Below are 17,059 nucleotides of genomic sequence, written 5' to 3' on the forward strand. Positions count from 1 at the left end.
TTTAGTGGAACATCCCTCCTCCCTCAAGAAAAAACAAGTAGTATTTTCTTCTAAATAGGGCATCATAACAGGCCTGCCTGATATGGTAGAAACAAGATACATTCTTTAGCAGGTCACCTCTTTGTTTTCTTCCCCACTTGTTACAATTATCTTAAATAAAAAAAAATCCTTTAGTAGCCCAGTTCATCAATACCCTGAGACATCTTTGCACGTTTGCATTGCTGTTCAGAATATACAAATAAGCAGTGGTTACTGACCCCAGATTTTCTAAGGTTAGTAAAAACATTGGTCTCATGAGCAATGTTAATATCTACAAATCATAAATCTCTTTCAAGGAGATATAAAGGCAGAAGTAGAGGTACTTTTGAGTATCAGTCGGTAAAGCAAATTTCCTGATAACATTTAGTTGTTTAATACAAGTAAATATCAGGAGGTTAATTTGATGTTTGTAAAATGAGAAACAAGAAAATAGTAATTGAAATAATTTGGACACCTTTAAAACTATGTAGTTAAGAAATCAGTTAAGAAATTAATTTAAAAAATATTGAAATTGAATATGTTGCTGAAGATGGTGAATTGTAGAAGAGGGAGACCATATAGATGTTGAAGGGAGTAAAATAATAGGTAGAAAACTCTATTGTATCAAGTTTTGCTGAAATGATATGAACAGTATCATTGTGTTGGATGTGGCCACAGGTTAAGGACATGGGAATGGAGTGGCATATTATTCCATAAAATACATGATTGAGAGAGCTGGTTTTATCATGATGGAAACCGTTTTTATACCAGGGTGTCCACTTATACAAATTTCAGTGCAGCTGAATCAATAGTTGCACTAATGGGAATCTTCTTCTGAAATTCCCAAATTGTATAAATGGCCTAAATGTATCAGAACTCTTATTCCAAAATTAGATTGAATTGAGAGTGCCCACTTAATAAAAATCATGAGATTAAATTATAGTGTTGCTTTACTTCTACACCTCTGATTTCCTAAGCGAACTGAGTTACTTATCAACTTGATTGGAATTGTCAAGGCTTGTCGTCATTGACGACTTCATTATCCATGTGGATGATGACCTTCTAGGTTAATTCATAATCCTTTGTATTTACCAGGGAATGGTAAATTTTTTCAAGCCCAGGCCTAGATCACATTGGAACTATTTGTTTTGTGGTTGAAGTGCAGTTCAGATAAAACAAAGGTGTTGCTTGTGGATTTCAGAAACAACCAGAAGACGTGTCAGAGGCCTCTTTGATGGAGAAAGCATATGCTGGTCCTGCATCAGCAACTTTCCTCAATCATAATGACAGGTTTCAGAGGAACAGCCGTGTTAGTCTGTATTCGCAAAAAGAAAAGGAGTACTTGTGGCACCTTAGAGACTAACCAATTTATTTGAGCATGAGCTTTCGTGAGCTACAGCTCACTTCATAGTGAGCTGTAGCTCACGAAAGCTCATGCTCAAATAAATTGGTTAGTCTCTAAGGTGCCACAAGTACTCCTTTTCTTTTTCCTCAATCAGTAAACCTGTGGAAACACTGGTTACTTCTGGATAGCCAGACAGCAGCTGTAGCCAAGTGATATTAACAAACATACAAAGATTACTTTTTGCAGTAGCAAGTCTTTAAAAAAAGCAACCAAAAAGCAAAAGAAGCAACAAGAAAAAAAGACAAGAATGTGCAAAGCACCTTATTTGTGTTTCTATTCTGTTTAGGTCCAGTAAAGAACAGAGACAACTGTACGTTATTTTTATTATTGAATCTGCCAGAAAAGTCAACCTCTACATAAATTACCATGATTTGGACATGTATATGTGCATATTTATTTATTTATTTTCCCCTAAAGTTAATTAAGTATTTTCAGAAAAATTGTCAGAGTGTCCACCAGCAAGAGTTGAGGCCACCAAAAAATTTGTTGAGAACCCCTAAACTAGATCATATCTTTAGAGAAACATCCAGTCTCGATTTAAAAATTCCCAGCGATGGAGAATCTACCACTACTCTTGGTAAATTGTTCAAATGGTTAATTGCCCTCGTTGTTTTGTGCCTTATTTTTACTCAGAATTTGTCTATCTTAAACTTCTAGCCTCTGGATCTTGCTATATGTTTTTCTGCAGGATAGAAGAACTCCAGAAGAGAAATTAAAAATATTGAAAGGAAAGGATACAGTTGAAAATATAACAATACTGCATGTGAGCAGTTTTGTTGAATTTTGTGTTTGATGTGATTGTAGATTAAAAGTATAGAGTGGGAAAGGAAACATTCTTCTACACATGTGTGAGTGTGTATGTGTGTATTTATATATATTTTTTTAAAAGGTGTAAGTTCAGTTTCCCTTCATTCTCCCCTTTCTCCATCCAAGTAAAAGGAGTGTAAATGGATTATAAACCTGCAATCATATCTCACACTTAGATTCTTTGCTGGCATTAGTCCATTAATTTAAGTGGCATTAGATTAGCAGAAAATTTGGCTCACCACCTGTGACTCTCATTGTTGGCTCTTTGCTCCTTAGTATGAGACTAACCGAACTCCCTTAGCTGTGAAGTTTTGTTTTTATTCTTGAGCACAACAGTAGTAGTGAAGAGCATGACCGTTGTGCTCCTCTTAAAGAGTATGTAAATGGCACCTTCCAAACTTTAGTCAGTTCCTTACATTCAGTTGGTAAAGGAGCTTCCTGGAGGAGACTGCTTTATTGTTCTAGCTCTTTTGGATCACAGTGAGGTTCAGTATCCTCTTCTCTCCTCTTCTCAGGTCCAGTATGGTTGTGCAAAATTTTTCAGGCCTCATGAGCTTCCATGCACTTTAGAACTTGTTTATTTTCATGGTATTTTGGTTTGGAACCAAACCATTTCATGGTTTATTTTAATAGTATTTTGCTTTGGAACAGAGTTTTTGTTCCTGCTACTGTGTTGCCTCGATATTGTTTCAGCCAACACACTGGCACTACCAAGATATTTTAGTGGGTGTTCTCTGCACTCTGGTGACAGCATTGCTATCAGCACGAGATACCAGCTCCACTGCCACAGTTTCATAGTAGTCTTAAGGCTGTTCATTGCATTAGTGCCTGCACAGCTGTTTCAGTGCTGACTTAATTTTGAAGCTTGAGCCCATCTCAGTGCTTGTTTCTTTAGTGGCCGTAGAGATCTGCTCGGGTCTAATTTTTAGGTCTGACCTGGACCCACGCCCATCCAATCTGAGCCTGTGAGGGTTGAATCATTTTTCTGACTCTACTCTTCCACCTGAACCTGAGTCACTGCCACCTCCTCCTGCCCCTGAGGTCGGCTCTCTTCCTCCTGCTCGGCCCCATGGGTAGGAGGAGGAGAGCTCACTCCACCTGAGCTTGAAAGGGTCCTGTTGTTTTCCCACTGGACCTGGACCCAACGCTTCAGATTACTGTGTGTGGAATCAAAATAATTTAGGTCTTTTCCTTGTGCTAGCTTTCAGGGTTTCACGGTGAAAAATGTTGCATAGACTGCAACATCTCTTGCACCAAATCTAATTTGGTGCTTTTCGTATTTGGAGTGGGTTTGAGTGATTGAATGTTAGGTGCTAGTATTTTGTAGCTTTCACAAAACAGGTTAAGAATTAATACTCTAGAAGTAATAATAATTAAAAGTTACTGTAGCCTATGTTTAAGCAAAAACCTGCTTTGTTTTTAATAATGGTGTGGTATTAAGTTTCCAGCAAGTTATCAAATGGCTTTAGGCAGTATTGCAGTCTTTTTCTTCTTTACTCAGGTTTGTTCTCCTGTACCACTCAGGCTAGTTTCAAACAAGTGCTGCAACTTCACTTGCAACTCTGCTTCTCTGTTGCACAGAGAGACTCCTGGCATTTCAGAAAGGAAGTGTTCATTAAGATTGACTTGCATTAGTGGTGCACTTCAGTAATTGCCCAGAACACACCTTTGGCTGTTCACATAACCTACAGTCACATCTGTACATGCTATGGTATAGGACTATAATTTCGTGAGTGTTCAGTGGATTCAAGGTATAGACCTTGCTGTCCATTTAATGTTTGGGAGAGCTCTAGTACCGATTTATCTGAATTTTAATAGGATTTTGGGATCCAAAACCACTGCTTTATTTTAAAGTTTTAAAATTTGATTCCACATTGTTGGTTAAGAACAGAAATTGAAAGGTACAGTGACTAGAGTGAAATCCCTGCAAGTTGCATGGACTCTTTTCATTACCTATTAGGTTTACTCCCTCTGGGGCACCTGGCATTGGCCACTGTCAGTAGACAGGATCCTGGGCTGGATGGACCTTTGGTCTAACTCAGTATGGTCATTCTTGTGTTCTTAAGGGATGATTACTTAAAAAAAAATTATAAGGCGTTAGATCTGCAAAAAGCCAATCTGTGAAGACAAGGCAGTTGCAATTTTACATGTTTGCTAGGCTCCCCCGCAGGGTTACTTTATCTAACAAGTGTTCAAATTGGGATTTTAACATGAGTTAATTAACATATGGCATGGAAAATGGGTGAAAATGTATGTTTTTTTGTAAATGTAGAGAAGATCTTACAATATGACATTTATGGGGCTGCATCTTAGCCAGTTGCCTAATACTGTAATAGTTTCTCTCCCTTTGTAGGTGTAACAAAACTCCACCTGCCACACCCTCCACCAAAATACATGTTTCTTAATTGTTTTACCCTTGGGTAATTGCAGTTTGTCATTCCAGTTAGGCAACCCAAAAAGCCTGATGGGAAAATTGGAGATGCATAATCAGTTTTTGTATGAGTAAAATTCTACTTTGTTCCAAGTTTAAACATTTCCTGACATTCCTAGTAGTGCTGCTACCTAGGACATTGGGTGTCTTGTTGTTGCAATGGAAGCTGTGTAATCTCCACATTAAGACCTGGTCTACGCTGGGGCGTGGTAGGGCGATCGATCTAAGTTACGCAACTTCAGCTACGTGAATAATGTAGCTGAAGTTCACGTACTTAGAGCTACTTACCATGGTGTCTTCACTGCAGTAGGTTAACTGCTGACACTCCCCCGTCGACTCCACCTGCGCTTCTTTCTCCGGTGGAGTACCGGAGTTGACGGGAGAGCGCTCGGTAGTCGATTTATCACGTCTTCACTAGATGCGATAAATCGACCCCCGCTGGATCGATCACTCTGGAGGTAAGTGTAAACATGCCCCAAGACTGCTACTGTGTGATTCCAAATTCCCCATTCCCACCGTCTTGATTATTTCTTCTTTAATTTGCCTTCTGCACTGGAAGACTCTCTAGTGTTACCTGTACAGTCATTTCCTATGCAGGTCTCTGAAGTTGCTTCTTGTTTTCTTCTGGCTGTATTGTTAATTATGATGAGTAAGTTATCGCCTGCAGTCTTTGAGCATTTCTCCGTGGTGTTGAGGCTAAGCCTATTAATGCTTGTAAAGTGCTTTGAGAGCACTTTAGATATATGCAATAGAAGTGCAAAGTCCAAGTGGTGATAACCAATGGTTGTGTGATGATTTGACTTTCTGCAAAGAAAAGGAAAAATAACAATATGCAAAACGTTTAGGTACGCTTCTTAATAATATAGAGGCACCATCAATTGAATATGCTCCTTCTGGTTCTTGCTAGGTCTTAGTATTCTCATCTACCTCTGCCCTTCGTTCTATTTTCTGATCTTTTTATGGTGATCCAAAACCAGATTCCATTCTTGAAGTGTCAGGTAGGCTCTACATGCCACCTACCTCTTTATGTTCTCATCACCTACTTTCATTTGTCTCCTGTTGGCTTCCACTTCCATCGTCATCATCTGTTTTATATCTTACAATGGTGTTGCATTTTCTGCATAGATATTTCATTTCTGCCATGAAAGGGTCAGCAGTTGCCCATGTTCATGTGCTGTTTCTGTCAATCGTGTGACTAGCTTACACTTGATGCAGTTTGGGTGTCATTTTTGTCTTCATAGTGGAACGTGAACGTGGCTCAGCCTCTACATTGGACTCCTCTTCTTCTGTCAGACAATCAGCATTCTTTAGTTGAATTCTTAGCTTAACTTTGCTACAAGCGTCATACTGTATCAGGACATATATATAGTTTTCTATTCTCCATGACAATATGTCTCTTCCACTACACTTTAACTATGAGCATTATGAATAATATATACATAATTTCATTATGGCAAATCAGTGGATTTTTACGATAGTAGACCTAATAAAAGATGACATATATTTTGCTGAAACCCACAGCCAGTTTTCTTTGAAGAAGGGACAAGTCTTGAAAAGTTTACCTGACAGCTTTCTACCCTAAAGAATGTGGGGTTTGTCTATTGTCTGCAACCGTGCTTCTGTAGTACTATGGTGTAGAAACTTGCGACAATGATAGAAGGAATTTTGCCATCACTGTAGTTAATCCATCCTCTAGAAAGATAGTACACAGTACCTAGGATGGATGGATGTATCTTTAACTTTGAGTAATTTCTTTGGTGGGAAAAGATGTTTCACTGAAATCTACTGGGTGTTTTTGCATTTTTTTTAATGTTTACATTTTTTGTATGATTATGAACAATTCCCGCTGAAGAAGGGATGTTTTTGGTTGGCTAGAAATAGTGTGTGTCACTTGTTTTTGGGTGTGTTAAGATGTCTAGCTATCTCCCTTGTCTGCTTTTTCCTCATGGATCAATGTGGTTACTAGTAATTTCTACATAGTATGGTGTTTAAAAGTATTCCTTCTACTAATCCTTTATGCTGTTATTGAAAACTGTAAAGGAAGAGTGCTGAAAGAAATAAAAACATTTAGTTTCCTTTTAAATATTTTTGATTTCTGATATAGATATTTTCAGAAGCTTTTAACGCTTTCCATTTTTTATTGAGATAGATATCTCAATATTTGCACATTTTTCAACTGAAAACACAAAACCTAAAATTGTCCAGACGCTTTGGTGATGGATGCTTTAGAATTCATGTGTTAATCATTTTGCTAAAGGTATGAGAGAGAACAGGTCATAATATCTTGATGTTTCTTTTTGTAATAGCTAGCTACTTAAAAATATTCAGTAATATAAGAGAGAGAAAAGGTGTTTTATGAATTAAAGTAATAGTAAGGGCAGTAATGTTTCCAGGGATGCAGTACAATGGGTTTTGGAAAATTAGAAATATTTAGTAGAATTATTGATATGTACAGAATTTTAATATTTTACGCTCACAAGGTCCAGTGTTAAGACTTTGCTAGGTGAACTGGTGAGTTAGCCTCCAGCATGTGTACATTTTTAAGGTACGTGTGTTCCATGAGCATCAGTAAAGCACTGCTATGTTTGTGTGAACTGGGTTTGACTTTCTTTAGGTGAGTAGTGGAATCTTATTTTCGCTATGGGAAGTGTAAAAATGAACCAATGAAATGTGGTGTGATGCTTTGTCTCTTTCAGAAAGATGAAGGTAGTGATGCTAGTTTGAGTGATAGTCACATATCCCCTCCAGCCAAACGTACCTTGAAACATGCTGATCCTGTGTGCAAAGACAAATCAAAATCACGCAATACTGGACAGCGAGAGGAATGGAGCATTTCAGCTGGACAGTCCAGGTAACCTGGTGCACTGAATGAAAAGGCAAAGTTCTGTTCATTTTAGTAAACTTAGTAAATCCACTTACATTGAGTGTGAGAGAACGTGCATTATATTGAAACAGCATACTTTTGCATCATGTTATTGTTGAACTATTTTCCTATAGTCTACAGTCTTCTGGAATGAGAACTATGTGAATCCTATGGGTTGTGTTCCTCCTTATGTGACACCACTTTATCTGTTAAAATGGGAATGGTGGAATGTGTTAGGGTCCAGTTTTACGTTTTTTGTGCATCCAGAACTCTTGATGACTTCACTAGGAGTTCTTTGTGTTCAGAATTAGCAGCTGACCCTAAATTTAAATTAGGAAATCTGTGTGTTTTCAGCCTCTTGTATACAAGATGATCCAGCCTTCTCCTTTTCAGTGTTTTTTCAGCCTCTCCATTGTTAGACAACTCATGGCTGACTCAGGAGTTGAGTACATTAGAAGCAGGCCAAAGTACTATGCATTCCATATAGCCAAAACCAAAGGAGACATTTGTTTCATTTTCTGACCGATTGATTTAATTTTAAGAAAAAGTTTCCAGGTTTAAAGAAGTTCTTCAGATTGGATGCAAGTAATTATGTGAGTATATGGACACCAAGCAAAAGCCTCACGCTGTTGTGCCTGGAACAGCTTGTTTGAACACTGATCTTGGCCTTTGCAACTGCTACTGCATATTGTATAGGACTAGACCAGAGTCTCAAAAACGTGGCCTGCAATCTGCATCCGGCCCGCGGGATTGCCCCCCATGGCCCCACCAGTCCCCTGCCGCTCCCTGAAGCGCCCAGCACAATGTCCCTGCAGCCTGGGGAGGCGGGGCGTTGGCGCAGAGGGCTCTGTGCGTTGTTGCATGGCTTCCAGCCACCACCCCCCACTTCTCCCATTGGATAAGACAGGTGATTATTTAAACTGAGAACTATATGACTACAGCTTATTATATAGCTTCCTTCAGAAATCATCTTGGAGCATATATACAGCCACCTCTGATATGCTGGGTCATTTAACAGTCTACACCAGCACTATTCAAAGTTTAACTGTTAGACCAGATGTAAAGAATACATTGTGGATTGATTTAAGTCAGAGCAATTTAAATCACCAATTTTAATCATGATTTAAAGCAGCAAACTGGAAACCTTGTTTAAAATCACTGATTTTAATCATATTTTGCTTTTGGACTTTTTAATTTTCCTAAAGAAAGGTTGATTGTCATTTGTTGATAAGCAATAAAATATGTTGAATTGCAACTCTATATAATCTTTATGCTAAATTTAGTGCTTCTTTTTGCTAATCAGAGGGATACACTATATCGACACACATTTATTTAAACAATTATGTAGCTAACTTGAATTTATTCATATTCTTAGGTCTTACATTTTTATTATGTTCGAAAATGGTGAATTTCTTAATTATTACATTTTTTTATTTGTGATTTGTCAAACTCTCTTTGGATGGAAATTGAAATACAATTAAAATGCACAATTGTTTAAAATTTTTTAATAAACTTCCTTTAATGTGCTGGATACACAAAAAGTATCAAAGTTTATCAAAACAGTTTTAAATGGAAAATATAACTTTTTTTATTAAAAAAAAAAAAAAAAGGAAGTGTTATCTATAGTTAGTGAATTGAACCGGTAGTGGCTGTCACCTGTCCGTCAAGATTTTAGAACTGGTGTAGGTCTTATCCTTTCAGACCTAATTTTTTATTGATAGATTGTAAGAGGAAAGCAAGCTTTCCTGCTTTTTCAATTCCCAATTGGTCTCTTAACTTTGAATGAACTAATCATTGAACTGAACTAGTTGAATAAAGTGAAATGAAAAAAAATCTTCTCCCTGCACCTGCAGAAGAGGTGACTGCTATCAAAAACATTGATCACTTCAGAAAACTCCAGTTCCAGATGCTTATTCTGTGACTTCCACCAGTCCAGTGGTTTGAATTTCTTTAAAATGGGTAGCAAACATGTACTGCTTAATATTATTTTTTGTATTTCATGTAAACAATTATAATAGACTATAATAAGTTTAGGCCTACACATAGGTTGTCAATTTCAAATTTAAATAACTTATTTTTTAAAAATAAACGTGTATTTTAATTTAAATAAAATCTGAGGGTATTTTTTAATTGACCCTGGAAGAATATCACTTAGGTGAACTCAATTTGCCTGAATTGAAATTTGGCCAGGACATTGGAGATAACATCATTGCTCGTTAAGAAGTGCTACGATGTGTCTGATGACTGGATCTTGGTGTGTTACAGAAACTAGATTTAAAGTAGAAAACTGAGATTAAAATAAAATTTTAGCAATGGGCTACTTAAACAAGCCCAAAATAGCCATGCATAATAACCTGTGTGGAGATTCTGCTTTTTGGTATTAAGCAACAAATACATGTGACCATAAAGCAATTACTAATGTTTGTTTGTCAAAAATGCCTGAGAGGGTCATGATTTGCAGATGCCATTCTCCTATGTGTTCCTATCCATCACTGTGACAAAGTTTTGAGGTCTACCATGGTGAGTCCCTTGTTTTATGAAAAATTGGTATCCCTTTCCCAGGTAAATAATAGCAGAAACCCATGTCCTAGTTTAAATCCATCTCTTCAGAAGTAGAAATTTTTGCAAGAGTAAAGGGACAGTGGAGCCTGGGTCAAATGATTTCCCTTTCCCTTTTTCAACTGGTTAATTTATTCACTTTCCAACCTCAAATCAGTTGTCCCCAACGCCTTCCAGTGTGCACAATAGTTATTGCAGTTCAATGGTCCTTATACACATTATAAAGCACTTAAGATCCTTCAGGATGACAGGAGCTATATGAATATAAATTCTTGATTTGATTAATCTGTTATGATTTTATATGTACTGGTACCAACACGTTATTTTCAGCTAATATTCTATCATGATTTTAGGGCATTTGTACATTTTAACTCTAACAGTTTAACTTATGTTTTAATAAGTTAGTCTTAACAGATAAGAAATATAATCTTTTACTCTAATGTAAAAATCAAGACTGAATATATGGTTCAATAACTGTTAACCCATGTAATTGCTGGAAGAGAGTTGGATCATGTTTGGTTCTCATACCAACCCAGTGGGAGTCAACTTTCCTTTGGAAAACTAACTTTAAAAAAAGAAACACAGAAATCATACGATTGAGGTCTTAAGTAATATTTTTACTGTTGATTTAAGTAATCTTGATTTGTCAGTCTCTTTCCCTTCAGTTGTTAGATTAGTTAAATAGATTTAATTTTTTTGTTTTCATAACTTTGCCCTGCACATTTTTATTGCTTTTGTTTTCATTGGTTTCAGTCATGCACCAAAACATTAAGAGTTTAAATGGTGTTTGCTTCTGATTAACAGCAGAACCACAGTTTGTGGAACCAGAGTGTGGCTTATTTAACAGGAGGGGACATAAGTGAAGTGGTGTAGCCTATTAGTGGAACAGATATTGATATATTTTTTCAGTATGGTGATACTAGTTAAAATTGTTTGTTGGTATAAAATAAAATATTAGTACAATGTTAAGAACACAAGGACAGGACAGACCAATGGTCCATCTAGCCCAGTATCCTGTCTTCTGACAGTGGCCAATGCCAACTTCACTTCCAACTTCAGATGCCAAGTCAAATTCTTGAGAATACATTTTACAAATGCTTTAAATTATGGTCAGGGTATAACACTTAAGGGTTTCTATTTCAAAAGTGTTGGTTGCATTGTAGCTTTTATATAGTAAATAAAATGTTGATATATTTTGCATATTTAATATAATTGTTTTCCAGGTTAACGTCTCAGGCTGGTGCTACATTACCAACTGGACGTAGCTTATGTGAGTGTTTTCCCTATGGTTATTTTATATCTATATTTAATCTTAACTACTTTTATATTGATGATTCTCAACTGTATATATTTTGACACCTTCATTGGTGTGTTTCTCCTTGTGTTTACAAGAAACTGTTTTCTCTCAGATTCCTTCAGATAATTTATTGGATGCTTCCTTTGGGCATGAGTAAGGTTAAGATTCTGTTACAGGTATTTTTAGTAAAAGTCAGGGACAAGTTGCAGGCAATAAACAAAAATTCATGGAAGCCCACGGCTAGAGCCCTGGGTGGGCACTAAATTTTTATCCACATCCAATCGGCAAACATGGGCCATGAATATAAAGTGGATATTCACAGATTAGCAGAGCTCTACCTGCAACCTGTCCCTGACGTTCAGTAAAAATACCGTGGGAGGAGGACAGGGACAAACAGAGCACTGTCAGGACTGCTGGAGCTTGCAGCTGCCCCAGCCCCACAGGTGCTCCTGCGGGAGGGGTTAACTGCTGCTGCTCCACCCCTAGCCACTGCTCTGGCAGCGGGCAACCATGGCTTCAGTGGGCCCAGGGCTGGCTGCTGGTCAGCTGATTCAGGGATCACTGCTCCGGGACTGGCTGCTGCTCCAGTGGCCCTGGGGCTGACCGCTGGTCAGCTGTTCTGGTGGGCGGCCCCGAGGCTGACAGCTGCTCCAGCCCTGCCTAGAAGAAGTTACAGAGATCACTCCTGCCACCTGGAACAGTGTTCCTGTGAATCTTTACTTTAGGAATTTGCCAGTTCATTTCAAATCTCAACTGAAAACGTATCCAGTTTTCACGTCTATACTTCTTAATTTCTCTCTCCTTCAGTTCTGTATTGAGTCTGTGAGTATATTCAATTCCATTAAGTATTGTGGTAAACATTATTAATTACTTTTATAGTGCCTAAAGAACCATCTAAAATGGGGCTCCATAGTGCTAGGCACTGGACAGATAGCATACATACAATAGATTTCTATGCAAAATAAAACTCTATCAGTAATATAAAACCTTTTGATACTGTACTTTAAGGAAAGTGTAAGAACTGAAACTGTGCTAAGGGAAGATGACAGTCATAATGTTAACTTCAAAATACTGAATTTTTGGTGTTCAAATACAAGCTTACCACAAAATAATATATATTTATGTAAAAGTAACTAGCCCAAATGGCACAGAAGTACAGTTAGTAAAATAACATTAGTAGGGACTTAAAACGGGTATCCCTTACTACAGTAAATGTCAGGATGCACATTCATGGGGAAACTGACTCTGGATCTTAGTATCATTTGGTTTCTTATCCTTGCTAAGTAATCTGATCATTGAATTCTTGTTTGTAAAAATGTTGTTGCCTGCATTTTGAAGTAGTAATACAAATTTCTCTTAGCTCTCAAAAGCCATTCCCTTCGAGGGGAAAAAAAGGGAGATGGGGACCATGCTTGCATAAACGGAGATATAGAAGTGAGAAAAAGTTGTCGGTCCAGGAAAAACAGATTTGAAACTTTGAATCAGAGTTTATTGTTTGATCAGCTAGTAAACAGGTATGTGTGGATACTTCAGTTGTACACATCACAAAGCATCCTGATGTTTTTTTAAAAATAGTTAGAACTGCAATACATGGCTTTCTATCTAAACGTCATTTAAATAAGTGATCAACCGTATCAACAATGGTTGGAAGTTAAGTACATCTTGCTTGTATGGCTGAATTATAAAATGTCAACAAGTTCGTAGCTGTTTCTTTACCACTTGTTAATAATGAAATACTGCATACAGGACTGGTGTCACTTTTTGACTTTACAGTGCAGATAAAGTTGATCAGAGAGGAAGGCACAATCTGTTGATCTGAACACAGGAGTGGGAGCCAGGAATTCCTTGCTTTGAAAGTGGTTTCCTCTGTGGCTTTGGGCAAGTCACTTAACCTCTCTGTTGCACTTTTCTCTTCTGTAAAATGGGTATAATATCTACCTTTTGAGAGATACTGAGTATCTGTGGTTGCAAAATGTTCTAAGCATGAAAAATGTTCTGTAATTGCTAAGTATGATCTTTATTACTGATAAAAAATGTATTCTGCTGAACTTTAGTTTTTCACAGAAACTGCTTTTTTCAATGTGCTCAGTAACCAGGTAGTTACTGAATACAGTGGAAAAAAAATTATAAGTTTCTCTTGAGTTACTTTTTCCCTGGTTGCTTTCCTAATACTATATTGAGGAGGAAGAGGAGTTGAATAAAAAAGGAGTTCAAATGCAATTTACTATAAAGATGGTAATATAAGATCGTGATACTGATGCCTGCATTTGTGTTTACATTGATCCAAAGTGTCCAAAATTATGAACAATGAATTGAATGTATCCAGATCAGATACATTGTGCATCAGAAATACTTAGTAGTATTGGTTATAAATTCAAAGGGAGAAAAAGCCCTTGGGTGACATTCTTTCACTATTAATGTTAATGGCAAAACCTTCATCAATTTTTCTTATTTTTTATTTTGTATATTAACAGTTCCATTCCATGTAATAGAAATCGTATAAGGCCTTTTGCACCTTAAATAGAGAGAAACTTAGTATTTACACAAGTATACAATAATAAATTGATCCATGGAAGTCCCTAAAGCTGTATTGACAAGACTTACATAAAGTTGAAGAAAGCGATTAGTGGCATCAGTCACGTATTGTGTTTGATGCTTTTCTACTCTTTATTTCCATCTTCTGTTTTGTCAATTGGTAGTGTTGGTTCAAGTCTCTTATTATCTCATTTAGGTTCAAACTTCTGTTTTTCTTACGTTTAAATGCGTAACCTATTTGTTAGTTGTCCTGTCAAAACTCTGCATGATATTAAGCTTTTGTCCTTTTTCCTCCTCTCTGTTTTCCTTATTATAACATCTTGATTTTGAGTTTAATTTTGACTCTTGTTGAAGGGGTTTCTCCCTTCCTTAGTGTGACAACTTTATATACATACTATCAGGTTTGGTGGCAGGGAACGACCATCTTCCAACAATTCCCTAAAGTTCCACCAGACTTCTAAATACAGTACAGACCCGTTTATGCGCGGATGTCGGGAGTCAAGCCATCATGACCGCGTGTTAACGGAAAGCACGTTAAGAGGGCCATGCTGAAAAAAGTGTCTATGATTCACTTAACAGAAAATAATGGCGTTATTTTTGCTCTTTCTGGCTCGTATTTTTTTTCTTTCTTTTGAAGTCTGTCATTCGCTGCAGATGAATGATTTCTATATTTTCTCACTTTTTGCTCCTCCATAAATCTTACAATAGTTTCTACAGCACTAAGGGCTTTTGTGGCTGAAATTCTGACCTTTTCAACGATGTCCTCGCCATCACTTTCGTGGTCTGACTTAGCCTCGCAGCCTGTTAATATTTCTTCCTCGGACAGAAATTCTGAAGTCGGGCAATCTTCATCCATCTCCAGCGACTCGGTAATGATTTCCGGCGATGTATCCCAACTAAAATCTTTTATCATTTGAAAGAGAAGTTTTCCTTTATCCTCTTTTTGTCTGCGTGCGTGTTTGTAGGGCGTCTTCTTCCGAAAATCCTTCAAAGTCTGGCTCTGAATGAGTGCCACTGCTGGAGTTTTCTGAGTCTGAGCCGTCTTTGACAGAAAAGGCATTACCAAGACCTTCATCCAGCAGTTTTCAATGGACTTTTGTTTTACTCCATCCCAAGCTTTTTTAACTAAATAATTTCCTTCATGTTTAACTGTTTCAGGAATTCGGAAATGCCTGAAGACATACAAGACACGATGGCCAAAATCAGCTCCCGTTGATAATTGTTTTTAAAATTCTGAATAATGCCTTGGTCTAAAGGTTGAATTTTTGATGTTGTGTTGAATGGTAGGTATAGCACTTGAATTTTTCCATCGCTCGATACCAGTGATTCGGCTGGAGGATGGGCTGGACAATTGTCAAGTAGCAAAAGTGCTTTGGCTTCGAGTGTCTTCGACCACAGATGCTTACGAACAGCTGGAACAAAGCTGTTGTGGAACCAGTCATCGAAAATGTGTCTTGTAATTCAAGCATTTTTGCTGTTAGCGTATATTACTGGCAGTTTGGCTCTATTGAGGTGATTAAAGCAGCGAGAGTTATGAAAGCGGCCAACGAGAAGAGGAGCAAGCTTATGGCTGCCCATCTTATTATTACGAAAAAGAAGAGTGACACGATCTTCAATTTTTTTTAAATCCAGCTGTTTTCTCTGTCTCGTAATTAAAGGCTGAAGTCTTATCAGGTAGCATGCAAATAAAGCTGTTTCATCACAATTATAAAGTTGTTCTTCGTGGTAGTCTTCATTTTGTAAAATAGATTTTAACTCGGTGGGAAATGCATTTGCAGCTGATTCATCGGCTGATCGCCTTTCTCCAGAAATCGATACCTGCGCTATGCCATGATGCTTTTTAAAACGACTTATAAACCCCTTGCTGGCGTGGAATGATTCATCCCCTGTTAAATTTCCAAATTTTGTTGCTTGGGCTTGAAGAAGTGGCTCACTTAGCAGCATTCCTTTCAGCTTTTTCTGAGCAAACCATGTGTGCATGGCTTTGTCGAATAGCGCACACGTTTTCGCTTAAGCCCTGTGACAGAATCGATATTTTGTACAAAGCCATTCAGCTTAGATTCGTTTTTTAGCCATCCTCGGAGAGTAGATTCAGCAATCCCAATATCTTTTGAAACTTTGGCCTCAGTTTCTCTGCTCTTTACTCAATCTATTGCAGCTAGCTTTTCTCCTACGGTGTAGGAATGCTGATGCTTGCCCTCTGCCATTATATTAGGCCTACGGTTAAAACTTTCTAATGTAGTATATGTATTACTATATAACTGCTATATAGTCTATATCTCTCTAGTGTGACCATGACTAAGCGTGTGTGATTGGTAAATATTGGTAAAGACATACAACCCATTTCCGCTCTGCACTTCCTGTCGATTTCTATGTCAGTGAGTTAGTGAGCAAATCTGTAGCGCTACATATAGAAAGTTTCTGTTCCGGGTGTTAACGAGTCTTGCGTGTTAAATAGGTAGCACTGGGAGGCATGGCGCTACCGTGCGTTAAGCGGATTCGCGTGTAAATGGGTCTGTACTGTTATCTTTACCTCCATTGATTTCAGGATTTCACACTTTAGATTTACCTTTAAAGTGCTGAGTGGAAATGACTGAAAGTTGATACCATTTCCAACTGTTATGCAGCTTTAGTACATTTCCAGCGGACAAATATCCACGGTACACAAACCTTTACCACAGCTAGCAATAATTTGACAGTCATGACAAATAAGTAGATGAGTGATTTGGCCTGGCTGATGACTTGTCATCTCCTTCCCGAGAAGTGGCCCGTCCTGCTCAGTCTGTAGCAGCATCAGTTTAACACTTTAAAGGCATTTAAGGTAAAAGTCCTCTTGAAGAGCTTGCAGTCTAATTATACAATGATTAAGTTAAGTGATGCAACAGAGGCAAATTAATGAGTAGTGGAGTTCTATATATGTCTCTTTCATTTCACATCTTTGGTTATTTTAAAAAAAATCTCTTTATTTGTTAGCCCTTGCCTCAGAGAAATGTTGCAGTTTTATAGAGCTTACAGGACTGAGGAACATTTACAGGAGTGCAGCGTTGCTACTTGTGCTACTCTGGTTATGTGGATGAAAAGCTTCAGGCTCACAGGCTGTCAGTCTGGTACTTTTCCAAAGTATGCCATTCAGACTCGCCAGAT

At 37.7% G+C, this 17,059-nt stretch overlaps 1 protein-coding gene across 3 annotated transcripts in view; it reads left to right on the plus strand.

The window, feature by feature from the left end:
• Positions 1-17,059, plus strand: part of ATAD2B (ATPase family AAA domain containing 2B) — a 175,978-nt gene that overhangs the window by 14,896 nt on the left and 144,023 nt on the right. For all 3 annotated transcript variants that reach the window (XM_048845622.2, XM_048845620.2, XM_048845621.2), the window contains exons 2-4: positions 7,358-7,512; positions 11,307-11,353; positions 12,741-12,894. In XM_048845622.2, the coding sequence (XP_048701579.2) occupies positions 7,358-7,512; positions 11,307-11,353; positions 12,741-12,894 (356 nt within the window). The remainder of the gene's footprint in view (positions 1-7,357; positions 7,513-11,306; positions 11,354-12,740; positions 12,895-17,059) is intronic.

This window comes from Caretta caretta, chromosome 3 (genome assembly GCF_965140235.1).
Source record: "Caretta caretta isolate rCarCar2 chromosome 3, rCarCar1.hap1, whole genome shotgun sequence".
NCBI classification, from domain to species: Eukaryota; Metazoa; Chordata; order Testudines; family Cheloniidae; genus Caretta; species Caretta caretta.